General features: G+C 49.1%; 9 protein-coding genes across 9 annotated transcripts; 5 read left to right on the forward strand and 4 right to left on the reverse strand.

The window, feature by feature from the left end:
- Window positions 1–315: 315 nt before the first annotated feature.
- On the reverse strand, window positions 316–2,716 carry N7503_001800 (ARMH3 family protein; the record flags this gene model as incomplete). The annotated part of the gene is made up of 8 exons (XM_057061347.1): window positions 316–1,042; window positions 1,091–1,498; window positions 1,551–1,885; window positions 1,935–2,047; window positions 2,097–2,250; window positions 2,303–2,383; window positions 2,441–2,563; window positions 2,633–2,716. The coding sequence occupies 8 exons, from the start codon at window positions 2,714–2,716 to the stop codon at window positions 316–318; spliced, it is 2,025 nt and encodes a 674-aa protein (XP_056925309.1).
- A 788-nt stretch (window positions 2,717–3,504) lies between these two features.
- On the forward strand, window positions 3,505–4,271 carry isa1 (Fe-binding Fe/S cluster assembly protein ISA1; the record flags this gene model as incomplete). Its single annotated transcript, XM_057061348.1, has 2 exons — window positions 3,505–4,168; window positions 4,234–4,271. 2 exons carry the CDS (start codon window positions 3,505–3,507, stop codon window positions 4,269–4,271), a joined length of 702 nt encoding a protein of 233 aa, XP_056925310.1.
- A 654-nt stretch (window positions 4,272–4,925) lies between these two features.
- On the forward strand, window positions 4,926–5,942 carry N7503_001802 (DSC3 family protein; the record flags this gene model as incomplete). Its single annotated transcript, XM_057061349.1, has 1 exon — window positions 4,926–5,942. One exon carries the CDS (start codon window positions 4,926–4,928, stop codon window positions 5,940–5,942), a length of 1,017 nt encoding a protein of 338 aa, XP_056925311.1.
- Window positions 5,943–6,169: 227 nt separating this feature from the next.
- N7503_001803 (v-SNARE protein VTI1) lies at window positions 6,170–7,139 on the reverse strand (the record flags this gene model as incomplete). Its single annotated transcript, XM_057061350.1, has 3 exons — window positions 6,170–6,367; window positions 6,428–6,834; window positions 6,960–7,139. 3 exons carry the CDS (start codon window positions 7,137–7,139, stop codon window positions 6,280–6,282), a joined length of 675 nt encoding a protein of 224 aa, XP_056925312.1. The 3' UTR covers window positions 6,170–6,279.
- Window positions 7,140–7,728: 589 nt separating this feature from the next.
- On the reverse strand, window positions 7,729–9,523 carry rvb1 (RuvB family ATP-dependent DNA helicase pontin). The gene is made up of 3 exons (XM_057061351.1): window positions 9,221–9,523; window positions 8,918–9,137; window positions 7,729–8,861 (listed from the first exon to the last, which is right to left on the reverse strand). The coding sequence occupies exons 1-3, from the start codon at window positions 9,362–9,364 to the stop codon at window positions 7,849–7,851; spliced, it is 1,377 nt and encodes a 458-aa protein (XP_056925313.1). The 5' UTR covers window positions 9,365–9,523; the 3' UTR covers window positions 7,729–7,848.
- Window positions 9,524–9,673: 150 nt separating this feature from the next.
- On the forward strand, window positions 9,674–10,354 carry N7503_001805 (mitochondrial 54S ribosomal protein bL28m; the record flags this gene model as incomplete). Its single annotated transcript, XM_057061352.1, has 1 exon — window positions 9,674–10,354. One exon carries the CDS (start codon window positions 9,674–9,676, stop codon window positions 10,352–10,354), a length of 681 nt encoding a protein of 226 aa, XP_056925314.1.
- Window positions 10,355–11,387: 1,033 nt separating this feature from the next.
- On the forward strand, window positions 11,388–12,513 carry N7503_001806 (putative alpha-1,6-mannosyltransferase subunit; the record flags this gene model as incomplete). The annotated part of the gene is made up of 3 exons (XM_057061353.1): window positions 11,388–11,673; window positions 11,791–12,224; window positions 12,286–12,513. 3 exons carry the CDS (start codon window positions 11,388–11,390, stop codon window positions 12,511–12,513), a joined length of 948 nt encoding a protein of 315 aa, XP_056925315.1.
- Window positions 12,514–13,212: 699 nt separating this feature from the next.
- Window positions 13,213–14,281, reverse strand: N7503_001807 (trans-2-enoyl-CoA reductase (NADPH) TSC13; the record flags this gene model as incomplete). The annotated part of the gene is made up of 3 exons (XM_057061354.1): window positions 13,213–13,892; window positions 13,956–14,171; window positions 14,245–14,281. 3 exons carry the CDS (start codon window positions 14,279–14,281, stop codon window positions 13,213–13,215), a joined length of 933 nt encoding a protein of 310 aa, XP_056925316.1.
- Window positions 14,282–15,998: 1,717 nt separating this feature from the next.
- Window positions 15,999–19,593, forward strand: N7503_001808 (peroxidase/cytochrome P450 family protein; the record flags this gene model as incomplete). The annotated part of the gene is made up of 7 exons (XM_057061355.1): window positions 15,999–16,262; window positions 16,312–16,409; window positions 16,478–16,526; window positions 16,580–16,772; window positions 16,840–19,018; window positions 19,080–19,206; window positions 19,264–19,593. The coding sequence occupies 7 exons, from the start codon at window positions 15,999–16,001 to the stop codon at window positions 19,591–19,593; spliced, it is 3,240 nt and encodes a 1,079-aa protein (XP_056925317.1).
- Between the last annotated feature and the right edge of the window lie 145 nt (window positions 19,594–19,738).

The raw sequence follows: 19,738 nt of genomic DNA on the forward strand, positions 1-19,738 counted from the left end.
GACGAGGAAGTGTGATCAAAAGTTTTCCCGGCCTGGTGTTGCAGTCAATATCTCTAGTCTAGAGTTGATGTATGTAAAACTCCATTAATGCTAGAATGTGCCAATGGATTTCTACTGGATATCTCAGAAAATAGAAAAGGGCCAAAAACCAGTAGACCAGGCTGTAAAAGTAGGCTATACATAGTGCTCCATCCCGTCCGTTCCCGGTAAACTCTTCCACATCCACATATGCAACTGTATAACATTCCTACAAGGCCAACCCCTCAATCGCCCGCTTTTTACCAAACAGGATGAAAAGGAAAGTCCAAGCCCAGCCTATGCAACCAGCTGCCTCGCATCATCAACAGCAACTCTTGCCGCTTTCTTCAATTCAGTCTTCCAGTCTGTCTCTCTCCACTTCGACCAGGCACTCAATCCCTCAGGCGGCTGGATACTCAGTGTCTCATAACCTTGTTTGATGATTCGGTGAACTTCTCGTGGGCTGAGATTCTTCTTCTTAATGGAAGGCAAAGTTACAGGTGTAGGCTCGCCTTCTGGGTTGGGACTGGCAGCTGTAACTGAAGGTGTCGTCGGATCAGATCCATCGGATTGGAAGAGAAGCGTGTAGAAGTGCGTTGAAACGCTTAGAAGAGTATCCATGGCTGCGGCGTGAAGATCGTTCTTCTGCAGGGTTGCTGCATCTGGCAGCGGGGTAGCCGAGGATGATCCTGGGGTTCCTGTTGTACTTGAGCGGGTAAGGGCGTATACGTTCTTGAATTTGGAGATAACGGGGCCGGTTTCGACAAGCTTGTAAAAGAGGTCGTCGTAAGAAGCTGGGTCGGGAAGGAAGGTATCGCCGCCAGAGACGCAGAAGGCCAGGAGATCGACGAGGGAGCTGATTAAAGTGTGAATCTTGGGGTTGGTGTTTAGATCAGAGGCATATGTGGTTAGGAAGCGCATGAGGGAGAGAAGAGTGCGCCAGAGCTCGGACCAGTGGTAATTTAGTCGGATTTTGTTCATTGAGAGGTATGTGAGGAGGCGCAATGTGATGGCAATGGTGTGGCTAGAGACAATTAGTATATGTCTGATATATAGAACATCAGGTACGCACCTGTAGATGTTGACGTCCAACCGCCGCCGAAGGTTATGCGTGATTGTGTCGATCATTACATCGAAGATGACAGTGGCCAGCACCCGGTCTCCACCAACAACAGGGAGATATGGCTGTTTCTGACGACAGATCCGGACTTTGCGTTTCCCATCTTCGCTGCATATGTGCTTGCAGAGTGTTGGGTCTTCAACGAGTATACGCAGGGTGAACATGCTCAGCTCAGCATAGTGTGCTACCCGCGGGGATCGATAGGCGTGTTGTAAAAGGTATGATGACAGAGAAAGGAGACTAGAAAATGGAGATTCCTCGTTCTTTTCGGGAATATGGTGGACCATATGGTAACCAAATAGTTTGTTCGAGTTCGCAAAGTCATATGTGGCCATCAGGATGGCGGCTTCTTGGGCGGGTCTGGCATAATATTAGTATCTGAACTAATGGGTTAGTCGAGCAAGGGCCTTACAGAGCAGCAAACATGGCCTTCGCCTCCTCCGCACTGGGTGGGTTTGCCTTATCCCGCGCACCAGGCGCAAGAGCCCGAAGTCCGAAGAAGATCAAAGTGTTTGTCAAGGACCAGCCTTCAGGTATATCGTCCTGCACGGCAATGTAGCCGTTGCGCAGGCCACCACAGGCGAGGCCAACACCTTTGACGATTTGCTGGATGCTTGACTCGTTGACAAAATCGTCGAGTCTAAGCTGATAGAGATTTTGGAATTCGAATTTGTTGTAGTTCGCCAAGAGCCCCAGAAGGAGGAATGGATCGAACACTTGCATGGGGGTATCAGAGTCATGAACATACTATTCTCGTTAGATCCAAATGAAGTTTAGAATAATAGATCGTCCATACCTTCATCAGAGATGGGAACAGATCCCGATGTGTGAAATAGGAGACGATGCTGGTCTTGTATGCCCCGCTCGTCATAGCAATGGCGACTCGGATTGCCCTGCGTCGCAACTCCACTGTAATTCAAGATTAGTATGCGTAATACACAGTGCCACGAATACTCACAGCTGGACCCATTACGAATGATTCCGTCCAAAACAGAGACAAACTCCGAGATGACACGGTCAACCTCGTCAAGACCGGCGAGAACATTGATCACATCTGAGCTAGGATTGGTGTATTTTTTGCTCAAAATGCTGGTCAAAAAGGTGGCCAAGGTCTGGATGTTATCAGTCATTGATAGCTATCAATCACAATGGCGGGGCACTCACATCTAGTGCATAAGAGTCCGTTGGCGCGACCCCGGCTGCAGCCTCACGAATCGCCCGGGCAAAGAGATGTTGAGTTTGCGTCTAATCAAAATCAGTTCTTCGAACATGTGGAATAGCACGGTGGCTCAAAAAGCTGACCTGCAGGCCCAATGTCTCGTCGGGGCTCAACTTGTCAAGCAGAGCATGCAGCTGGCGTCCATCTGGTGGCAGCAGAAAGAACTCTCGCCAGAATCCCTCAGAGTGTTCTGCATCCTCAGTGGCCTGGGGATAGTCAGTCTATGCGGCTCTATCAAATTGGGGAAGCCAGGGTCTGGCAACGTGGGGGCATACTTTGAAGAGCGCCTCGTAGAGCTGGACGATCTTTGGTTGGAAAATTTCCGGTCTCGTCTGCTGCGTAAGGGGCGAGGCCTCCATAATGTTTCAGATGATCTGCAGACCACCGAAGTATTAAATATTATGTATGGAGGGGAGTGATGCTTCAAATGTTCATCTCAAGTGGCCAGGACACCAGCCACTTTGTCAGCGGATCCAGCCACATGTCCTTTCATTTTGATTTGGGATGTTGCAGGTACAAGGGTATTGGATGCTTTTAAATAGGGTTTTCAATTTCAATAAGACTATATGTATGGAGGGCTCTTATAGTACTGATCAAGGGCTTATTTACTATCTATTGACTATTTCCCCCTCAATATGGGCTGGACGCGCTCTCTATGGAGGCGGCGCTGCTCCGGAAACCGGGCCACAACTTACATTTACCGCGGGATAAGAGATGACTCAGCTGCCGATAAACGCTTGATTATCTAATCAATCCAAGGTATGATGAAATCAAAAGTGAATGAAATCAGATTGAAGCAGAGTCCAATAGGAGTAATAGAATCTCCCTGGGTCCTCACTACCAAGGTATCCATCTGACAGATTGCATTAGTTTACTACCTTAGTCTGTGCTTTTCAATCAAGAGTGGCGCCACCGTGTGTAGAAACACATCGATGCTGATTGGCTGAAGGCGGATCATGCAACCAGACTTACTTAATCGCCCGAGAGGTCACCGGGGAACTGGATTAAACAACTCTTCTCCCCTTGTCACTTTTGAATTCAGCACCACATCTACCACCGAATTCGACAGTCTTATGTGTTCATAGCCAATTTTCGTCGAGGCTCCGTTCAACCTTACATTTTCCCCTCGACCATCACTTCCATCACCATGCAGCGCCCTGTGACATCATCCGCCACACTTCTCCGATGGGCAAAGCCCTCGGCTACACTATGCTCCCCCGCCGTGCGGTGCTTCTCATCATACGGAAATGCCTACCAATCCTCCAAGCGTGACATGCAAACTGCAACCGCCTACCGTCCACACTCTCTCCCTACATCTTTTCCGCTTCCCCGGAGCAACGGAGGTTCAGACTCCCTGCTCTCCGCCGATTTCCCTCTTCCTGCAGAGAACCCACAGACCTCGCCAGCACAAACAAAACCAACATCCTCCAGTACTGCTCGGGAAAACGATGCTCAAACTCCCAAACCTGCCTCGTCCACAACTGCCACTAAGACCGGAAAGCCTCGTCGGCCGTTGCGGGCAAGAAAGGCAGCCATGAAGCTGTCTACTCTAGCCACTGAGCAACTACGCAAGCTCATGGATCAGCCTGAGCCCAAGTTTATCCGGGTTGGAGTGAAGAACCGGGGCTGCTCGGGTCTCGCTTACCATCTTGAGTACGTGGAGAAGCCGGCCAAGTTCGACGAAGTGGTGGAGCAGGACGGCGTGAAGGTTTTGATCGACAGCAAGGCCCTGTTCAGCATTATTGGCAGCGAAATGGACTGGCAAGAAGATAAGCTGAGCAGAAAATTTGTCTTCCGCAACCCCAACATTAGTAAGTCTTCCCTTGAAAAGCATATATGAAGAGTTGCCCTGGAATCTTGTTCTAACCGGTAACAGAGGAACAATGTGGATGCGGTGAATCCTTCATGGTTTAAGCGCTCTTTCGACATGTCTTCTTTGGGTTTTCGGCGTCTTCCTTCGGTGCATCGGACGGTGTTTTATTTTCTATCATGTAACGATCTTTGGGAACTGTGACCGCTTTGTTCGGTCAAGTACATACGCTTGATATCCAGTCGATGCAGTTTTCTCTATGTTCAATCTTTTTACCGGTATCTTACACTCTGGGTTCAGGAGAAGGCCAAGGGTGGATCTGATACCATGAGCCCATTATAGCTTACTGCAAAGGCTATAGAGCTCGCTGGATTTTTCATTCCATTGCTATGCAAACATATCTGTGGAAAATTTCAAATCCAAATGTTACATTATCTGTATAGACTAGTCTAATGGACAATTCTCTAGCAACATCTGCCACCAGTAAATTATTAGATTTCAAGAATGACTCGAGGTTGTTTTCTACTGATTTCAATCAATTAGTTTAATCAATGTCTATAATTATGTGCAGAGATCTAATCTTTTGATGCTGATAACCTTAAATACAACAATGTTAACGCCGATAGTTATGTCACATGATGGTATTATGGGGCGGAACAATGCAACAGACCACAACTACCCCAACATCTTAAACTATACACCACTCCTCAAAGCTAAACATAATTCTTGACCCCAATAAAAAGCGAAACCCGAAAAGAATGGGGTCAAATGCTTTCCTCTCCCCGTATACCAGTGACTCCGTCTCCGATCTCCTCATAACCGTCCGCTTCTCCGCTTCAATCCCCGATCTCCCACTCGACGTCTCAGCACCAGAGACCACAACTGGCGCAGGACTCAAACAACTAATTCGCGCAAAGCTCCCACTCACCCTCTCATCCCATCGATTACGTCTGATCTACGCAGGTCGAGGTCTAGAAGATACAGCCGCCCTAACAACCTCTCTCAAGCTCCCGCCTTCCCCATCTAGAACTCCGCGGCCGGCCACAGAAGATGAAGACGACGGAACAAGTCTAGAGAAAGCGCACAATGCTTCAGACTCTAAGTCAAGAGATAAGGGCAAACAACCCGTTCGCGATCAACGCCCAAGAATATATATCCACTGCTCCATAGGCGATATCGCGCTTTCGGATGCGGACCTAGCTGCCGAGGCTGAAATAGCTACGACACTGCTACAAAGCCAGAAAGAAGATGAAAATGTCTCTTCGTTGCTCTCTACTATATCTGCAATTCCGCATCGTAGCGGCTCCTCGGTCTTTCCGTCTCAATCTTCGGCCGCGCCTGAAACAACCACTACACCTGCACCCCGCGGTTTTGATCGTCTCCTAGCGGCTGGCTTTACCGCTGCGGAAGTGACGGCTCTTCGGTCACAGTTTTTGGCTGTGCAGTCTGTTTCTCGGACGCCGGATACTATGCCCAGTGGTGAAGAGCTTCGTGATCTAGAAGATCGGTGGATGGACGAGGGCTCAACTGCTGCGGGGATGATGGGTGGGGGTGAAGGTGCGGGCACTGGCGACGATGATGGGGGGTTGGGCTCTGGATCGAGGAGTGCTATGGATGATATGCTTTGGGGTGCGGTTATGGGCTTCTTTTGGCCTATTGGCTGTGCGATGTGGTTGCGAAGGGAGGAGGGTGTTTGGTCTTGGAGAAAGGGGGTTGCGGTTTTCGTCGGGGTTCTTGTTAATGCAGCTTTTGGGGCCATGAGGATTATGAATTAGGCATTTCGGAGCTTGTCCTTGGAATTGCGTTTTAGGTTGTTGTTGTGCTTTCAGGCGTTTTGCGATTGTTTGCGATACCCTTATGCTGTTTTGATTATTCTGCTCTGATCGAACTGCATGTGATGGATCTTCGAATAGTAGATCCGAGATTTGTACAGTCAGTTATGATATCAAGTTGACTAGAAAGTGACATAATCTCCATGAAATCAGTGCTCGATTACGACCGCAGGTTTCTATAGACCAAAGCTCTAGAGCTGGTCAAGCCCGGCAATGCTAGCATACATGTCCAAAAAGAAAAGGTACAAGAGAAAGAGCAAAACGCCCGAATTCCGCAACGCTAATGGAACTTCCCGTAAATAACAGCGACAATCAAGAGAACAAGCAGCGTAATGATAGCAATTGTGATCATCCGATTCGTAGCCATCCTGTCAGATAGTCAGTATCAACCCGGGACCGAGAAAAACACAGGAACAGGAGGACAGTACCTACGAGCCATACCCCTCAAAGTCTTAATACTGGTATCAACATATCCCTCACTTTGGTGCAGGTTGTCTCTGGTATGCTGAATCGTTTGTCTCTGCTCATAGAGATTGGCCAGCACATCACGTCCCACATCCTCCGTCTCCAACGCCGTCCGCTGGCTCTGCTGCAGCCGCGCGGAGCTGCGCTCCAGTCGCTCCGTACCAGAGAGGAGTTGCTGTCGCTGCTCCAGGTGTTCATCTTGAGGCTCGTCGGTGTACCGGTCACCAAAGAGGGCTTTGCGATCATCTGAAAGGGACTTGAGCTTGCGCTTGACCTCGTCGATGTCTGATGAGTAGTTGCGGAAGCGGATGTTGACCTTTGAGCGAGCTTCGGAGGGGATATTTTGCTTTTCCATGCGCATTTGATCCAACTATGATTACCCGGTGGTTAGTTCACATGTATATCGTAGATCTCCAGGCATTCGGGATCGGCTTGTTTGGGAGCATCAAAGGACAAGGAAAGAGACCGGTTTGACGGCTCTGGGGCGTGGCTCACCAATTCCTTTGCCTCGTCTAGCACTTGCTCTGCGGAGCGGATTGCGGACTTGCGTTGCTCACCGCTGGCTTCGGAGATTTGGTCCAGCTTCTGGTTTAGATCGGCTTGTAGCAGCTTGAGCTCGTTCTCGTAGCTGGCGAACATCTCTGAGCCGGCGTCCGTGTCCAGAGGGTTCGACATGGTGAGCGTTGTGTGTTGTGAAGTGCGTTGAATCGGAGGAAGAAGTGAGAGAGAAAAAGATACCTGCTGCGACTGGCTCCGGGGTGGTCGTTTCGTATGATCAGGCCGCAGGGTCCACCTTTATCAATGATGGTTATATTGGTCGTGGCTTGGTCAAGTCTTTCCGGGAACTGTGCGTCGGTATCACCTTGCAATGTTGATGCTCGCTAGAAACAATTCGGTAATTCAATATTTCACGGCGTTTCAAGCTGGGAGAATAGACAGTGAGTACAACGTACGGGGTACATGGGTGGAGGCTGGAGACTACAGATGGCGATAAGCTGCACGTGATTATCGCCGAGGCCGGGGTTACATCTACGGATCCTTGATCATAGTCGACGTTTTCACAGGCAGCTTCTAATAAAATATAAATGACAATGGTGGGCTCTTGAAGCCATCAAACGCCCACTATCTTATCAATTTTGAAGATACAAGGGAGAAATTTGCGCATCCTGCATGTGCACGTTCTCGGCGATCAACTACCTTAACCGTTGGTACCTGACAGACTGGAGACGTTTTGTCTGACTTGCTACGCATAAATCTCCGTAAGCAAATAGTGTAGCATCAATAGCATTAACATAAAGAATATCAGGCCTTAATAGCACATTTCGCCTTTTCAATAAACAAAATAATACCCCATGGTATACATAGAAACTCCATCACTTTCCCTCTATTGCAGGAACATGCTGCTATCCTGAGCGACAATCTGTGCACTGCGCTTCGCATCCAAGAAGAGGTCTTCGCACTCGGCAACGTCTGTCGCCTCAATACCAGCAGGGTGTCCGTTGACGCGGGCCAGGATGCTTGCTGGGGTCAGCAGCTGCAAAGCATACCGCAAGCTGACCTTGCTGCCGTGCTCGGCGACTTTGTCCAAAGCGGGCTCGGTGATGCTGAGACCCTCGGTCTTGGCGCGGAGTCGGATAATCGTCTTGATCTCGTCGGGGTTGTAAGGGGTAGTGGGAATGATAAGGAGACGGGCCAGCAGGTCTGGTGGGATGCCGTGGGCGGCGCTAATGTCGTCGGTGCCCCGGATGACGGTGTGACCGCGGTTGGAAGCAAGGATGACAATGGGAGAGATGGAGGATTCGAGGGCACGGTTCAGATATGTGAAGCACTCAATATCGAGCATGTGAACCTCGTCAATGAAGAGAACACCAGGAACAAGCTCGGCCACTCCCTGGTCGATATAGCGGTTGACAACCTTGTTGATCTCCTGGCGCAACTTATCGGTAATTTCAGTCTTCTTGGGCTTCATCAGCTGGCCCATCATGCTCATCACATCCTGTCCACCTTGTGGCCGGGCGTTGGCCATATCCAGATCATGCAGAGTGACGTCTTGCACAATTTCCTTCTTCTTGTGAACCTCACCCTTTGGGACAGGCACGTACTCCTCCGCCTCGAGATCAAACTCGGTCGCGTAGGCATCGGACCGTCCAACACGTTTGCATGCACCAGTGTTGGCCTCGATGTAGATGACGTCTCCAACGGTGACACGCTCCTTTTGGATAGCTTCGTAGATGCTAGGGTCCAGACGAAGCTTCTTGCTGCCCTTAGCAGACTTAAGTCCGATGATCAAATGGCTGATGGTACGTCCATAGCCGCCCAGCGGGTTCTCAGTCTCCTCCGGAGTCAATTCTGTCACTTCACCCTCGTACACCTCCTTGGTTTCCCGAACTCGCAGGCCTATTTTCGAATTAGTGTTGCGCTAGAAAGTCTTCATTGCAAGCCGTATCGCGTACCAATTGCTCGTCGGAAGTTCTCCATCAAAGCTTCTGTCTTCTTGACCTCTGCAGAGTAGATTTCACTACCAACGATCGGGCAAAAGGGGACCTTAGTTCCCAGCTCCTGTGATACAGCAAGAGCGAGCGCTGTCTTTCCGGTACCGGGTCCACCAGCGAGCAACACAGCTCGGCCAGCCATCTTCTTGGCCTTGATGAGGTCGACGATCACACCGCAAGCCTATTGGAAAGCAATGTACTGTCAGTCACGATCTGCTTTGTATATCGAATTCATCTCATCAACTCAATGGAGTTCCAACTAACCTCTCGGGCAGCAGCTTGACCGACAAATCCATCACCAGATGTTTCTGAGGTACCATCGGCGCGCAGGCCTAGACCCTTGATGTGCGTGTGCGTGGCAGTCCTGTTCTCGCGCGAGTTGCCCTTGACTTCACTAATTTGGACCATGTTGGGCAAATGCGGCTTCTGGAGCCTGTGGAGAAGGAAAAGGGGGGATAGGGAAGAGGAAATGGAGATTTAAAACAAGAGATATAAAATCAAACAAAGAAGCTAAGCAGTGATGCGATGAGCCGTCCTTTTCGCAGGTCCAATGCTCTTCCCGAAATTCGCGAGCAAGGGATCTGCGCCAGTCACGGAGCCGCGCTGAAGGCGGTCAGTGTCCCCCAAATTCTTCCCAACTCCAGCTTTCCCTGCCACGGGATATTGAAGTCCACAAATTAACGGGTTCATCTCTCAGAATTTGTCCAAATCTCCCCAATGGCAGGTGTCCAGACCAGAGCCACCATGGTCGGCCACTTCTCCCTCGCATCGGCCTTCCGCAACCTCTCTTTATCGGCCCCGAAGCGCTCGTTCTCCACGACATTCGCACCGCAAACCACTAAGACTCTCCCCGAACACATCCCACCCTACCCCTTCGGACCCCGACAATGGTACAAGCAAGCCGATACCGGTCTCTATGGCGGTGCCATGATCCGCTTCGGTAACAAAATCTCCAAGGGTCGCAACGAGGGCAAGACACGACGAAACTGGAAGCCCAACGTTCGCCGCAAGAAGATTCCCAGTGAGGCACTTGGCGAGGATCTCTTCATTAAGGTCACCCGCCGTGCCCTTCGAACAATTATTAAGGAGGGCGGTCTCGACAACTACCTCCTCAGCGACAAACCCGCCCGTATCCAGGAGCTCGGCATGTTCGGGTGGGAATTGCGGTGGAAGGTTATGCAGACCCCGGCTATCCAGGAGCGATTCCGGGAAGAGCGCAAGAGACTTGGTGTCCCGGAGCCCAAGTCATTCGAGGAGTGGATGAAGAGCAAGGAGGAGGAGATCAACGCCAAGATCGAGGAACGACTCAACATCAAGCAGGTCACAAAGCCCCATAATAAGGGCAAGGCCGACCCTCAGAGGCTTGCCCAGCTTTCCCAGGCTGAATCTACGGAATAAGTCAGCTGATTCAGCTGGATAACTGGAGGTGATTGTGATGTTAGAATTGATGCCTCTTGCTGGGGGCTGGCGCCTCCATTGTACCATTATCGCGACGAACTGGACCCTCGAGCACCACTACCTTTGTCTTTTTACCAACCACCTGTGTCTTCGATATTACCTGGAGAAATTTGGTGATCTCTTCGCATGAGTGCGATTCGGCGTGCATATTAAAACTTGAACTTCTGTGTATTTATACTCCAATATCATCCGTTTTCATCGTTCTAGTCTCTTTACATTGGATCGGTCTGGCTATCGTATGCTCTAAGTATGTCTTGCATTTTGTTGTGACTTTGAGCCAGACATCCCTCGAAGGCCCTGGGAAAGCATGGTATCCACAGATATAGAGAAGCAGGTACTCGGTAGGCGTAAGTGTTCAATCCTGACTGGGTTCATACTCGATATATATCCAGTTGTTCTGCTCAGTATACAACAACTGAAACAATTCCCAAATAAACAACCAGGCAAACTCTACGTAAAGAGACCCCGATGGTCCCTAATGCTGTCCATGAGTCTGATAATTATCCCTTAGTTCATTATTCCTGAAAGATAGGTATGAAGCACCTAATAGCTAGGGTCATGATTCAGTGCAAGGGATCCGCAGGATGTATTGTAATAATATCCGAGTTCCGACATCCGAGATGAACCAATACGAAAAGCAATCAACCTGAAACCCAAATCTCGTTTATCTCTGCAATCGACGAACTAACTAAAAACGGCCAAAGTTGATTGGTGAAGCTGCAAGGCCGTTGGTATGCGCACCAAAGAAGACCCGCCGCATTCGGACTCGTCATTGGAACTAGGGAACACCCAATCTTGGTCCTGCGTCTCCCTTGCAACTCATTTCCCTCAGTGATCCAATTTCTTCTCTTCAGTTTTGAAACATCGCGCGGATCTTGGAATCTCCCATGCCATGGTTTGATCTCCCGCAACTACTCCTCCGAATCGCTGCGTCCTCATCCAGCTCCCCAGCGCGGGGGATAACACGCTCGCCATGCAATTCGCATTGCCTCCGCGAAAGAACCAACACACTCTCCCCGGTGCCCGTTCCTCTCGATTACCGTTATATCGCAGGAAACAGCTAAAAACATTCGCTGTTTTCGCGTTCGCTGTGTTCTCGATCTTCTATCTCCTTACGCACCTCTATTCGAGCTCGTCTTCCGCGGCGCCGGCTGGTACAGCAGGTGTGGTCATTGTGACATTGTTGGATCGCGAACATTTCAGTGAGAGCTACATCAACAAGATTATTGCCAATCGCGAGGATTATGCGAAGCGTCATGGTATGTTATTCTATGGACTGGGTTGCTATACCAAGTATAGCTACTAGCTGGCTAGCTGGCGATTTAGTCTTCTAGCACAAACGAGCTCTACTAACATGGCATTGTGCTCTCAATCAGGCTACACAAACTTCTTCACATCCGTCTCCGATTATGAGGAAGCAGTCGGCGATCAACCCAAAAGCTGGGCGCTTGTTCCAGCCGTCCGCCACGCAATGGCTACCTATCCCAGCGCCGCATACTTTTTCCACCTCAACCAGAACGCCCTTATTATGAACCCGACTAAATCCCTCAAATCACATCTCCTGGAACGAAGCAAGCTTGAATCGATAATCTTGAAGGATGTTCCCATTGTCCCGCCGGATAGTATTATCAAGACATTCTCGCATCTGAAGGAGAAAGATATTGACTTCATCACTACGCAAGATGGCGAAGATTTGAGTCCCAGTAGCTTCGTGCTTAAGAATGGGGACTTTGCGCGCTTTTTCTTGGATTTGTGGTTTGATCCACTGTTTCGCAATTATAACTTTGCGAAGGCGGAGGTTCATGGATTGGTAAGATCTGCTTGATCGAATTGAAATGTTGAGCTTATGGCTGACTTGCGTGTCTTTTTAGGACCATATTATGCAATGGCATCCGACTGTGCTAGCTCGGACGGCTATTGTTCCCCAGCGTGTTTTGAATGCGTACAGCAAGGATTCGAACGGTGCTGGTCCCGATGGCACCTATAATGACGGTGACTTTATTATTCGATTCCCGGGATGTGATAACGTTCAGGCCAAGGAGTGTGTTGAGATGGAATCCTATTACATGCTGTGGCAGAGGAAGATAAAGAGTGGCTAACTTCTCAACCAATCTGCTTTCTCTATTCTTCTTGGGTGTTTTCTTTGCACCCCTTGCTTTTGGATTTGCTTTATGATCATACTGTCTCTCTGTCTGATCTAATCGGTGTTTTTTTTTTTTTTGGCGCAATAGATGAGTGTTGCACATACAGCGGGGTACTTTTGCTTCAATCGTCATGGCATGCATAAGGTCATAGGAAAGGAAACATGATCATTATTTTCTTTTATGTTCACTAATAGAATACATGCCTCATAAATAATACCCTAAATAATAGGACGTAATATTGAGCCAAGGCTCGCTCACAGCTTTGGCCTGGCTAGGGTGTGGCTATCGAGAGCAGTCAGTATTGAGCATTCGACGTGAAAATCCATCCGTAATGGAGTAAAGTAATGCCATTGAGAGCCAAATTTATCAGAGACGCGATTGCTCGCAAATGGGTTGTAGTCAAGCAGCGGGGTCTTAAGCCGCCTCCTAAACACGGACCAATTTTTCTCATCATGAAAAAGCGGAGTGATTCGAACCAGATAAAGCCAAAGACGATCAATGGAAGTCACTTACTCAACGTGTGGTTGTGAGGGTCCGGCGTGTCGAGTTGAGATAGCCCGAACCGAGTCAGATCGCACCGAGGTACGTCCTAAGATATAATAAAGAATAATCCCACTAGAAGTGGAAATCCAAAGCTTCGACTGCTGCTTTCATTTAGCAGATAAAAGCAAGGAGAACAGTCTTCTTCTTCTTGTACTTGTCTCCGAAATCCTTGCGGTAGCGCTTCTCCTTCTTCCACGCCCAGCTGTACATCTGCACACCACCAACAAGAGTGAAGATGAGCACACTCAAGTTCAGCTGGCTGACCAGGAAAACACCCAACCAGGCAATGATCTCAAACATGTAGTTAGGGCAGGTAACGAGGTTGAACCCAAATCCAGAGGGAATACCACGCTCAGTGGTACCGGGCCGACGCAGGTCCCGAAGCACATAGTGGGCATTCAGATTTGCCAACTCAGCGAACACGAAGATGGCAAGGCCAGCGTATACAAGAGCCGGATTATAGTCTGGGCTGGCGGCGGCGGCATCGGGACGGAAAACCCAGTAGGCAATGTTGAAGCCGGCAAGGGCCCAGTAATGGGCACTGTTCTTGAAAATGTTGCGGGCGGGCATGGTAGCATTGCTGAAGCGGTGCACAAAGATAGTCTCATACTCGCGCTTCAGGAAGTGGATGGTGAGAAGGGCGCAGACGAGGAGCTGCACGTACGAAGGAGCCGGAATAGTGTCATAGTTGAAGTACAGGAGGGGACGGAGAGGGAAGAGGAAGAGAGCTGGGATGAGGAGGGGACCGAGGTATTCAATGATGAAGACGGTACGCCATGCGATCTGGGGACCTATTGATTGTGAGATTTTAGCTTAAGTTCAACTTTTTTTTATGTTTGTGAGCGGTCGCATACCCAGATCCTTGACATGGATCACGCTAGAGTTGCGCAGGCCAGTGTCGTCAATGGAGACGTCTTTCGCGTTGGCAACGGCAGAGCGGTCACTGCCCTTAGTGATACGAAGACGGTGTGCAGATACACCGCAAACCTGCCCAATCATGTCGTGGAGGTCATAACCGGAGGCATCGAGGGAAATGGTGAGCTCCTTAGGGAGCATGCGGATGGGTTTACCTGAATAGCAATGTTAATTGATTAGATTCAATGTTGAGATTAGTGAAATTTCGGAATAGAATGGATAACATACCCCGCGGCTCAACGGTGAGTGTGATCTTAGGAGCCATTGTGATTGATGGCAAGCTCAATCAGTTTGGAGGTTGCAGGGGAAATTGTTGAGCATTCACGTCGATCAATAGTGGATGGGGGCGCACGTGATATCGACACCTTAAGGCAATACCGAGGTAACTAAGTGCAGCAAAGTATACACAAGCACGAGGATTATCTCAACAGATCGTCAAGATCGTCGAGTAAACATTCAATCCCATAGATATTCAGGCTCAGCTTGGACTTTGAGATTTTACATGGTGCCAAGGACCGTCCTTGCAAGCTGTCCCTGATTTCTTCGAATTTTAACAGCTAGTATCCCCATTGACGTCAAATATGAGATCGAGTCCATTATGGACGAATATCTGTTCACCAGGGTATTCCATCTGCAAATCTTAGAGGTGTCGGGATGTCTTCAGTGTCCTTTCTGAAATGAAGGCATGATCGGATTAAAGCCATTCCCTGCTTTCCACGTGGGCCAAGTTCAAAATGGATATGACAGCCTTCAGCAAAAGTTTAACTTTCTACTGATGATACCCCACAAAACCGCTTTTATGCCACGTTTTTCGTGACTTTTCAGTCTTGCCGAGGCGTGGTGATTTCTGTTCCAAGATTGCAATTCTAGGCCATCTGATTTTAGTGTCTTATTTGGGGGCGCAGTCTTGCTACAACGGTTAACCCGGCCGAACCCGTCACCAATCAACAATGGCATAATTATTAGGCCACCCCTGACTAGGCCACCAATACAGCGCTAACTTATGAACTAGCGGAGTCATTGATAGGCTGTGTCAGTCGTTTGCCTTGCAGGGATGAGGGGTTATGCTATGATAAGAGAATACTGTACAAGCCGAGCCTTTTCAACGGATTTTGGCCCCACCAAGTGCAGATCGCCACTGGTGTAAGCTGAACAGTCCACGCGCCAATTATGACTGGGCGAATTCACCATACACCCGGGTGAGCCAGGACCCCCTGCATAAACGGCATCTCATAGCTGACGCCCCCAGACAAATGATCTTTCTGACCCAGCATAACACAACATGTCAGATAAAACGAAATAGAATTTGCTGCAATGTGAATCCTTCCTCTCACATGAAATTCCGATTCATGGACGAATGAAAAGCTATCTAGTCTATTTCACCGGGGTGGGGCGTCTTCGGCTCTCGTTGCCCATGCATTGTACCCACACCCAGCTGGCGCCTTAGGGTTGTGGCGCATAGGCTGACGGACCAACACGAACACCGGAAAGGCTGTGTGGATAATGGAGCTAGAACGGGCTGGAGGCTACTTAGCTGTACTTGAGTCGTTTAACAGACGGAATACTCCGCAGCTGGAAACTTTTATAATCGTCCCATTACCCTCCGGTACGTTCCCATGACATTTGCTTTGCCTTTTCTTTTTACAAGCCTTATACTTGGTACCTACTGAGTACTCGTCATCTGATAGCCGAAACTGCTCAATAGCTGGCCAACACAGCCATAAAGTTCTTCAGGCTACTCTTTCTACCATATTGGTATGTCTTTATTTATAAATTTGATGACTCCAGGTGACCCATTCCATGAACAAATGGGCGTTCTTTTCGAATGAGCTGAGAAGGATTTCCGTGCTGGAATTTGCTTTCATGAAATACCATAATTTTGATGCTCAATGCTAATATTTGGACATAATAGCAGGGTATAGCCTGTGATTTGCTCTCCCCTGTCTTCGTGTTTACTGTGTATACATACATTCAAGCCCGCCATGGCCGATCGATCCAATAATTCTGCTAACGGCATCGGAAATGAAATTTCCAACGTCGAGAAAGTCATTGCCGCATCTTTAAGGCCCTTGCCCACTGAAACCGGTGATGGGACCTATGTCAAAACGCCTACCACAACTGGGTTGACCAAGGATCTGGGCCATTTCAATTCGAAGGATGTGAAGGCGGTCATCGAGATTGCAAAAGATGCGGTAACTGGGGATCCTTGGAATGATCGGGAGTACATCATGGAGCGAGTGGTCCAGGTACGTACATCCTGATATTCCAAAAATCCAAATGCTGACATTTCAATAGCTCGCAGCTGGTTTGCCTTCGACTTCTAAGAACGCTACGGAATTAACCAACGTATTCTTGAGTACCCTATGGAAGGATTTGCAGCACCCGCCAATCTCGTAAGTGATATTGTTATTACGGCGTCGAGACGCCATGCTTCGGGAAAAACACATACTGATAATGACAGGTATCTTGGCCGTGACGCTTCTTATCGGAAAGCGGATGGATCAGGAAACGTATGACTACTCCCTCTCAAACAAATGATGTATATTCGCTAACGAATAATTAGAACCCATTCTGGCCGAACATTGGCGCTGCGGGCACTCCCTATGCGCGATCAGTTCGACCGACAATTGTGCAGCCAGTTGACCGACCAGATCCAGAAACCCTTTTTGATACTCTCTTGGCCCGGAAGGACTTCAAAGAGCACCCGAATAAGATTTCGAGTGTACTGTTTTATTTTGCATCTATTATCATTCATGGTACGCATGTCTTGAATCACTCGTTGTGATTTCAAATCCAAAGCTGGACAGGACTAACAGTCACTAGACCTGTTTCAAACAGACCCCAAAACTGGCACGTCATCATTGACATCGTCTTATCTTGATCTGGGCCCTCTCTATGGTAATAACCAGGATGAGCAGGATGCCGTGAGAACCTTCAAGGATGGCAAGCTCAAGCCGGATACATTTTCCGCCAAGCGTATCCTTGGGTTCCCTCCTGGTGTGGGTGTTTTGCTTATCATGTTCAATCGATTCCACAATCATGTGGCAGATAACCTGGCAATCATAAACGAGGGTGGTCGCTTCAAAAAACCAGATGAGTCTAACAAACAAGCCTACGCAACATGGGACAATGATCTATTCCAGACTGCGCGTTTGGTCACCTGTGGTCTCTATATCAACATTGTTCTAAAGGACTACGTCCGAACAATCCTTAACTTGAACCGGACTGATAGTTCTTGGAGTTTGGATCCCCGAGCGGAGATCAAGAGTGGTCTACTCGGTGACGCTCCAGCTCAGGCTACTGGAAACCAGGTCTCGGCGGAGTTCAATCTTGTCTACCGATGGCACTCTTGCATTTCTGCTCGTGATGAGAAGTGGTCAGAGGATATGTACAAGGAGATCTTTAAAGGCCAAGATGCGAAAGCTCTGAGCCTTCCGCAGTTCATTCAAGGCCTTTATCGCTGGGAGGCAATGCTCCCCGAAAATCCCGAGGACCGTCCCTTTGCCAACCTTCACAGGAAGGCAGATGGTCTCTACGATGATGATGACTTGGTCAAGATTTTCCAAGAGGGTGTCGAGGATGTCGCTGGTGCTTTTGGAGCATCGAATGTGCCAACGATCTTCAAATCCATTGAGGTCCTCGGCATGAAGCAGTCACGGGCATGGAACTTGGCCACATTGAATGAGTTCCGAGACTACTTCAACCTGGCTCCATACAAGACATTCGAGGAGATCAACTCTGACCCGGAAATTGTTGATCAGCTCCGCCATTTCTACGATCATCCTGATTTGGTGGAACTCTACCCCGGTCTCATCGTGGAAGATGCGAAAGAACCTATGGTTCCAGGTAGTGGCCTGTGCACCAATTACACCACTTCCAGGGCAATCCTTTCGGATGCCGTTGCTCTGGTTCGTGGTGATCGATTCTATACCGTTGACTACACTCCTAAGCATCTGACAAATTGGGCCTACAACGAGATCAATTATGATGCCAATGTGGACAACGGCCAGGTCTTCTACAAACTGGCCTTGCGGGCATTCCCTAATCACTTCCTTGGAAACTCAGTTTACGCCCATTTCCCAATGGTAATTCCCAGCGAGAACGAAAAGATCTTCAAAAGCCTTGGAAAGGGTCATATGTACAGCTACAGTGCGCCTAGCTACACTCCAATCCCCACAATGATCAATTCCCACGCCGCTTGCAAGGCCGTTCTCGAGGACCAGGAAAACTTCAAAGTGACCTATGGTAAGAAGCTGGAGTTCATCTTGCATCGCGATGGCCACCCATATGGCCGTGATTTCATGTTGTCGGGCGATAGCCCTGCAAACGCAGCATCCCGCAAGATGGTTGGCGGTGCTCTATACCGGGACAAATGGGAATCTGAAGTGCGGAAGTTCTACGAGGAGATCACCATTCAGCTGCTGCAGCGGAACTCGTACAAAGTGGGTAGTGCAAACCAAGTGGACATCAGTCGCGATGTGTCCAATCTCGCGCATATCCATTTTTCTGCGAATGTGTTTTCTTTGTCGCTCAAGACGGAGTCTAACCCCCGTGGCGTATTCACCGAGACCGAGCTGTTTCAGATTTTGACTGTGGTCTTCACATGCATATTTTACGATGTGGATGTCGCCAAGTCTTTCCAGCTTGAGCAGGCGTCTCGCACGGTTGCACAGCAGCTTGGTGAGCTGATCATGGCTAATGTTGAAGTTGTCGATAAGGCTGGATTCGTCGCTAGTCTTGTGAGTCGGATTCATCGTCATGATGTGCTCAGTGACTATGGTATCCATATGATTCAGCATCTACTCCATAGCGGGCTGCCCGCGAAAGATGTTGTGTGGACGCATATTATTCCATCGGCAAGCTCAATGGTTGCCAACCAGGCACAGCTATTCATTCAGTGCTTAGACTTTTATCTCGAGAAAGAGAATGCTGTCCACCTCGCAGAGATCCAACGGCTGTCCAAGGAGAACACTCCGGAGTCTGATGAGCTTCTTCTACGATAGTAAGTTTACCGCAATTATTGGGCTCGGTTGTTGTTCAGACCTCATGTTAACTTGGAATAGCTTTATGGAAAGCGCACGAATCCGATCGACCGTCGCCTTGCCTCGGGAAGTCGTGAAGCCCACCGTCATCGAAGACAATGGTGAGAACTTGACATTGAAGACAGGCCAGCAGATCTACTGCAATCTGGTAAGCCCCAATTGGATCAGCAAGGACTGAACCCATTTTAACTAATGCGAACCATAGGTGGCCGCAAGTCACGATGCTGATGCATTCCCTGATCCCGAGACAGTCCGCTTGGATCGCGACCTGAGCCAGTACATCCACTTTGGTTTCGGCCCACATCAATGCCTTGGGCTTGGGGTGTGCCAGACTGCTCTTCCTACCATGCTTCGGGTTGTCGGGCAGTTAAGTAACCTTCGACGTGCTCCTGGTCCACAGGGACAGTTGAAGAAAATCCCAGGTATCGGCGGCATCACGATGTATATGGATGCGGAGCAGGGTGCATACTCGCCCTTCCCATCGACGATGAAAGTGCAGTGGGATGGAGAGCTACCCACTGCTCGGAAAGTGTGAAATATTACCAAATCCCCTTTTGTATGTTTATGTATAACTTCTCTTGAATGAATCTCGGAATTAGGCATCGGGTAGCATCGCATTCGTTCGTACTTAGTTGTTTTGAGAATCCGCGCAGGCATCCGCTGGTTTGTAGTCGAGAGTC

Source organism: Penicillium pulvis, assembly GCF_028828015.1.
Source record: "Penicillium pulvis strain IBT 33274 chromosome Unknown contig_12_segment0_segment0, whole genome shotgun sequence".
In the NCBI taxonomy this organism is placed as follows: domain Eukaryota; kingdom Fungi; phylum Ascomycota; class Eurotiomycetes; order Eurotiales; family Aspergillaceae; genus Penicillium; species Penicillium pulvis.

Excerpts from the sequence above, each read along its gene's own strand:
- rvb1 (XM_057061351.1), bottom strand. The coding sequence starts at position 9,364 with ATGGTCCAAATTAGTGAAGTCAAGGGCAACTCGCGCGAGAACAGGACT. Across the intron at positions 9,138-9,220 it reads GTCAAGCTGCTGCCCGAGAG|GCTTGCGGTGTGATCGTCGA; the intron begins GTTAGTTGGAAC and ends GCTTTCCAATAG. Across the intron at positions 8,862-8,917 it reads GAACTTCCGACGAGCAATTG|GCCTGCGAGTTCGGGAAACC; the intron begins GTACGCGATACG and ends ATTCGAAAATAG.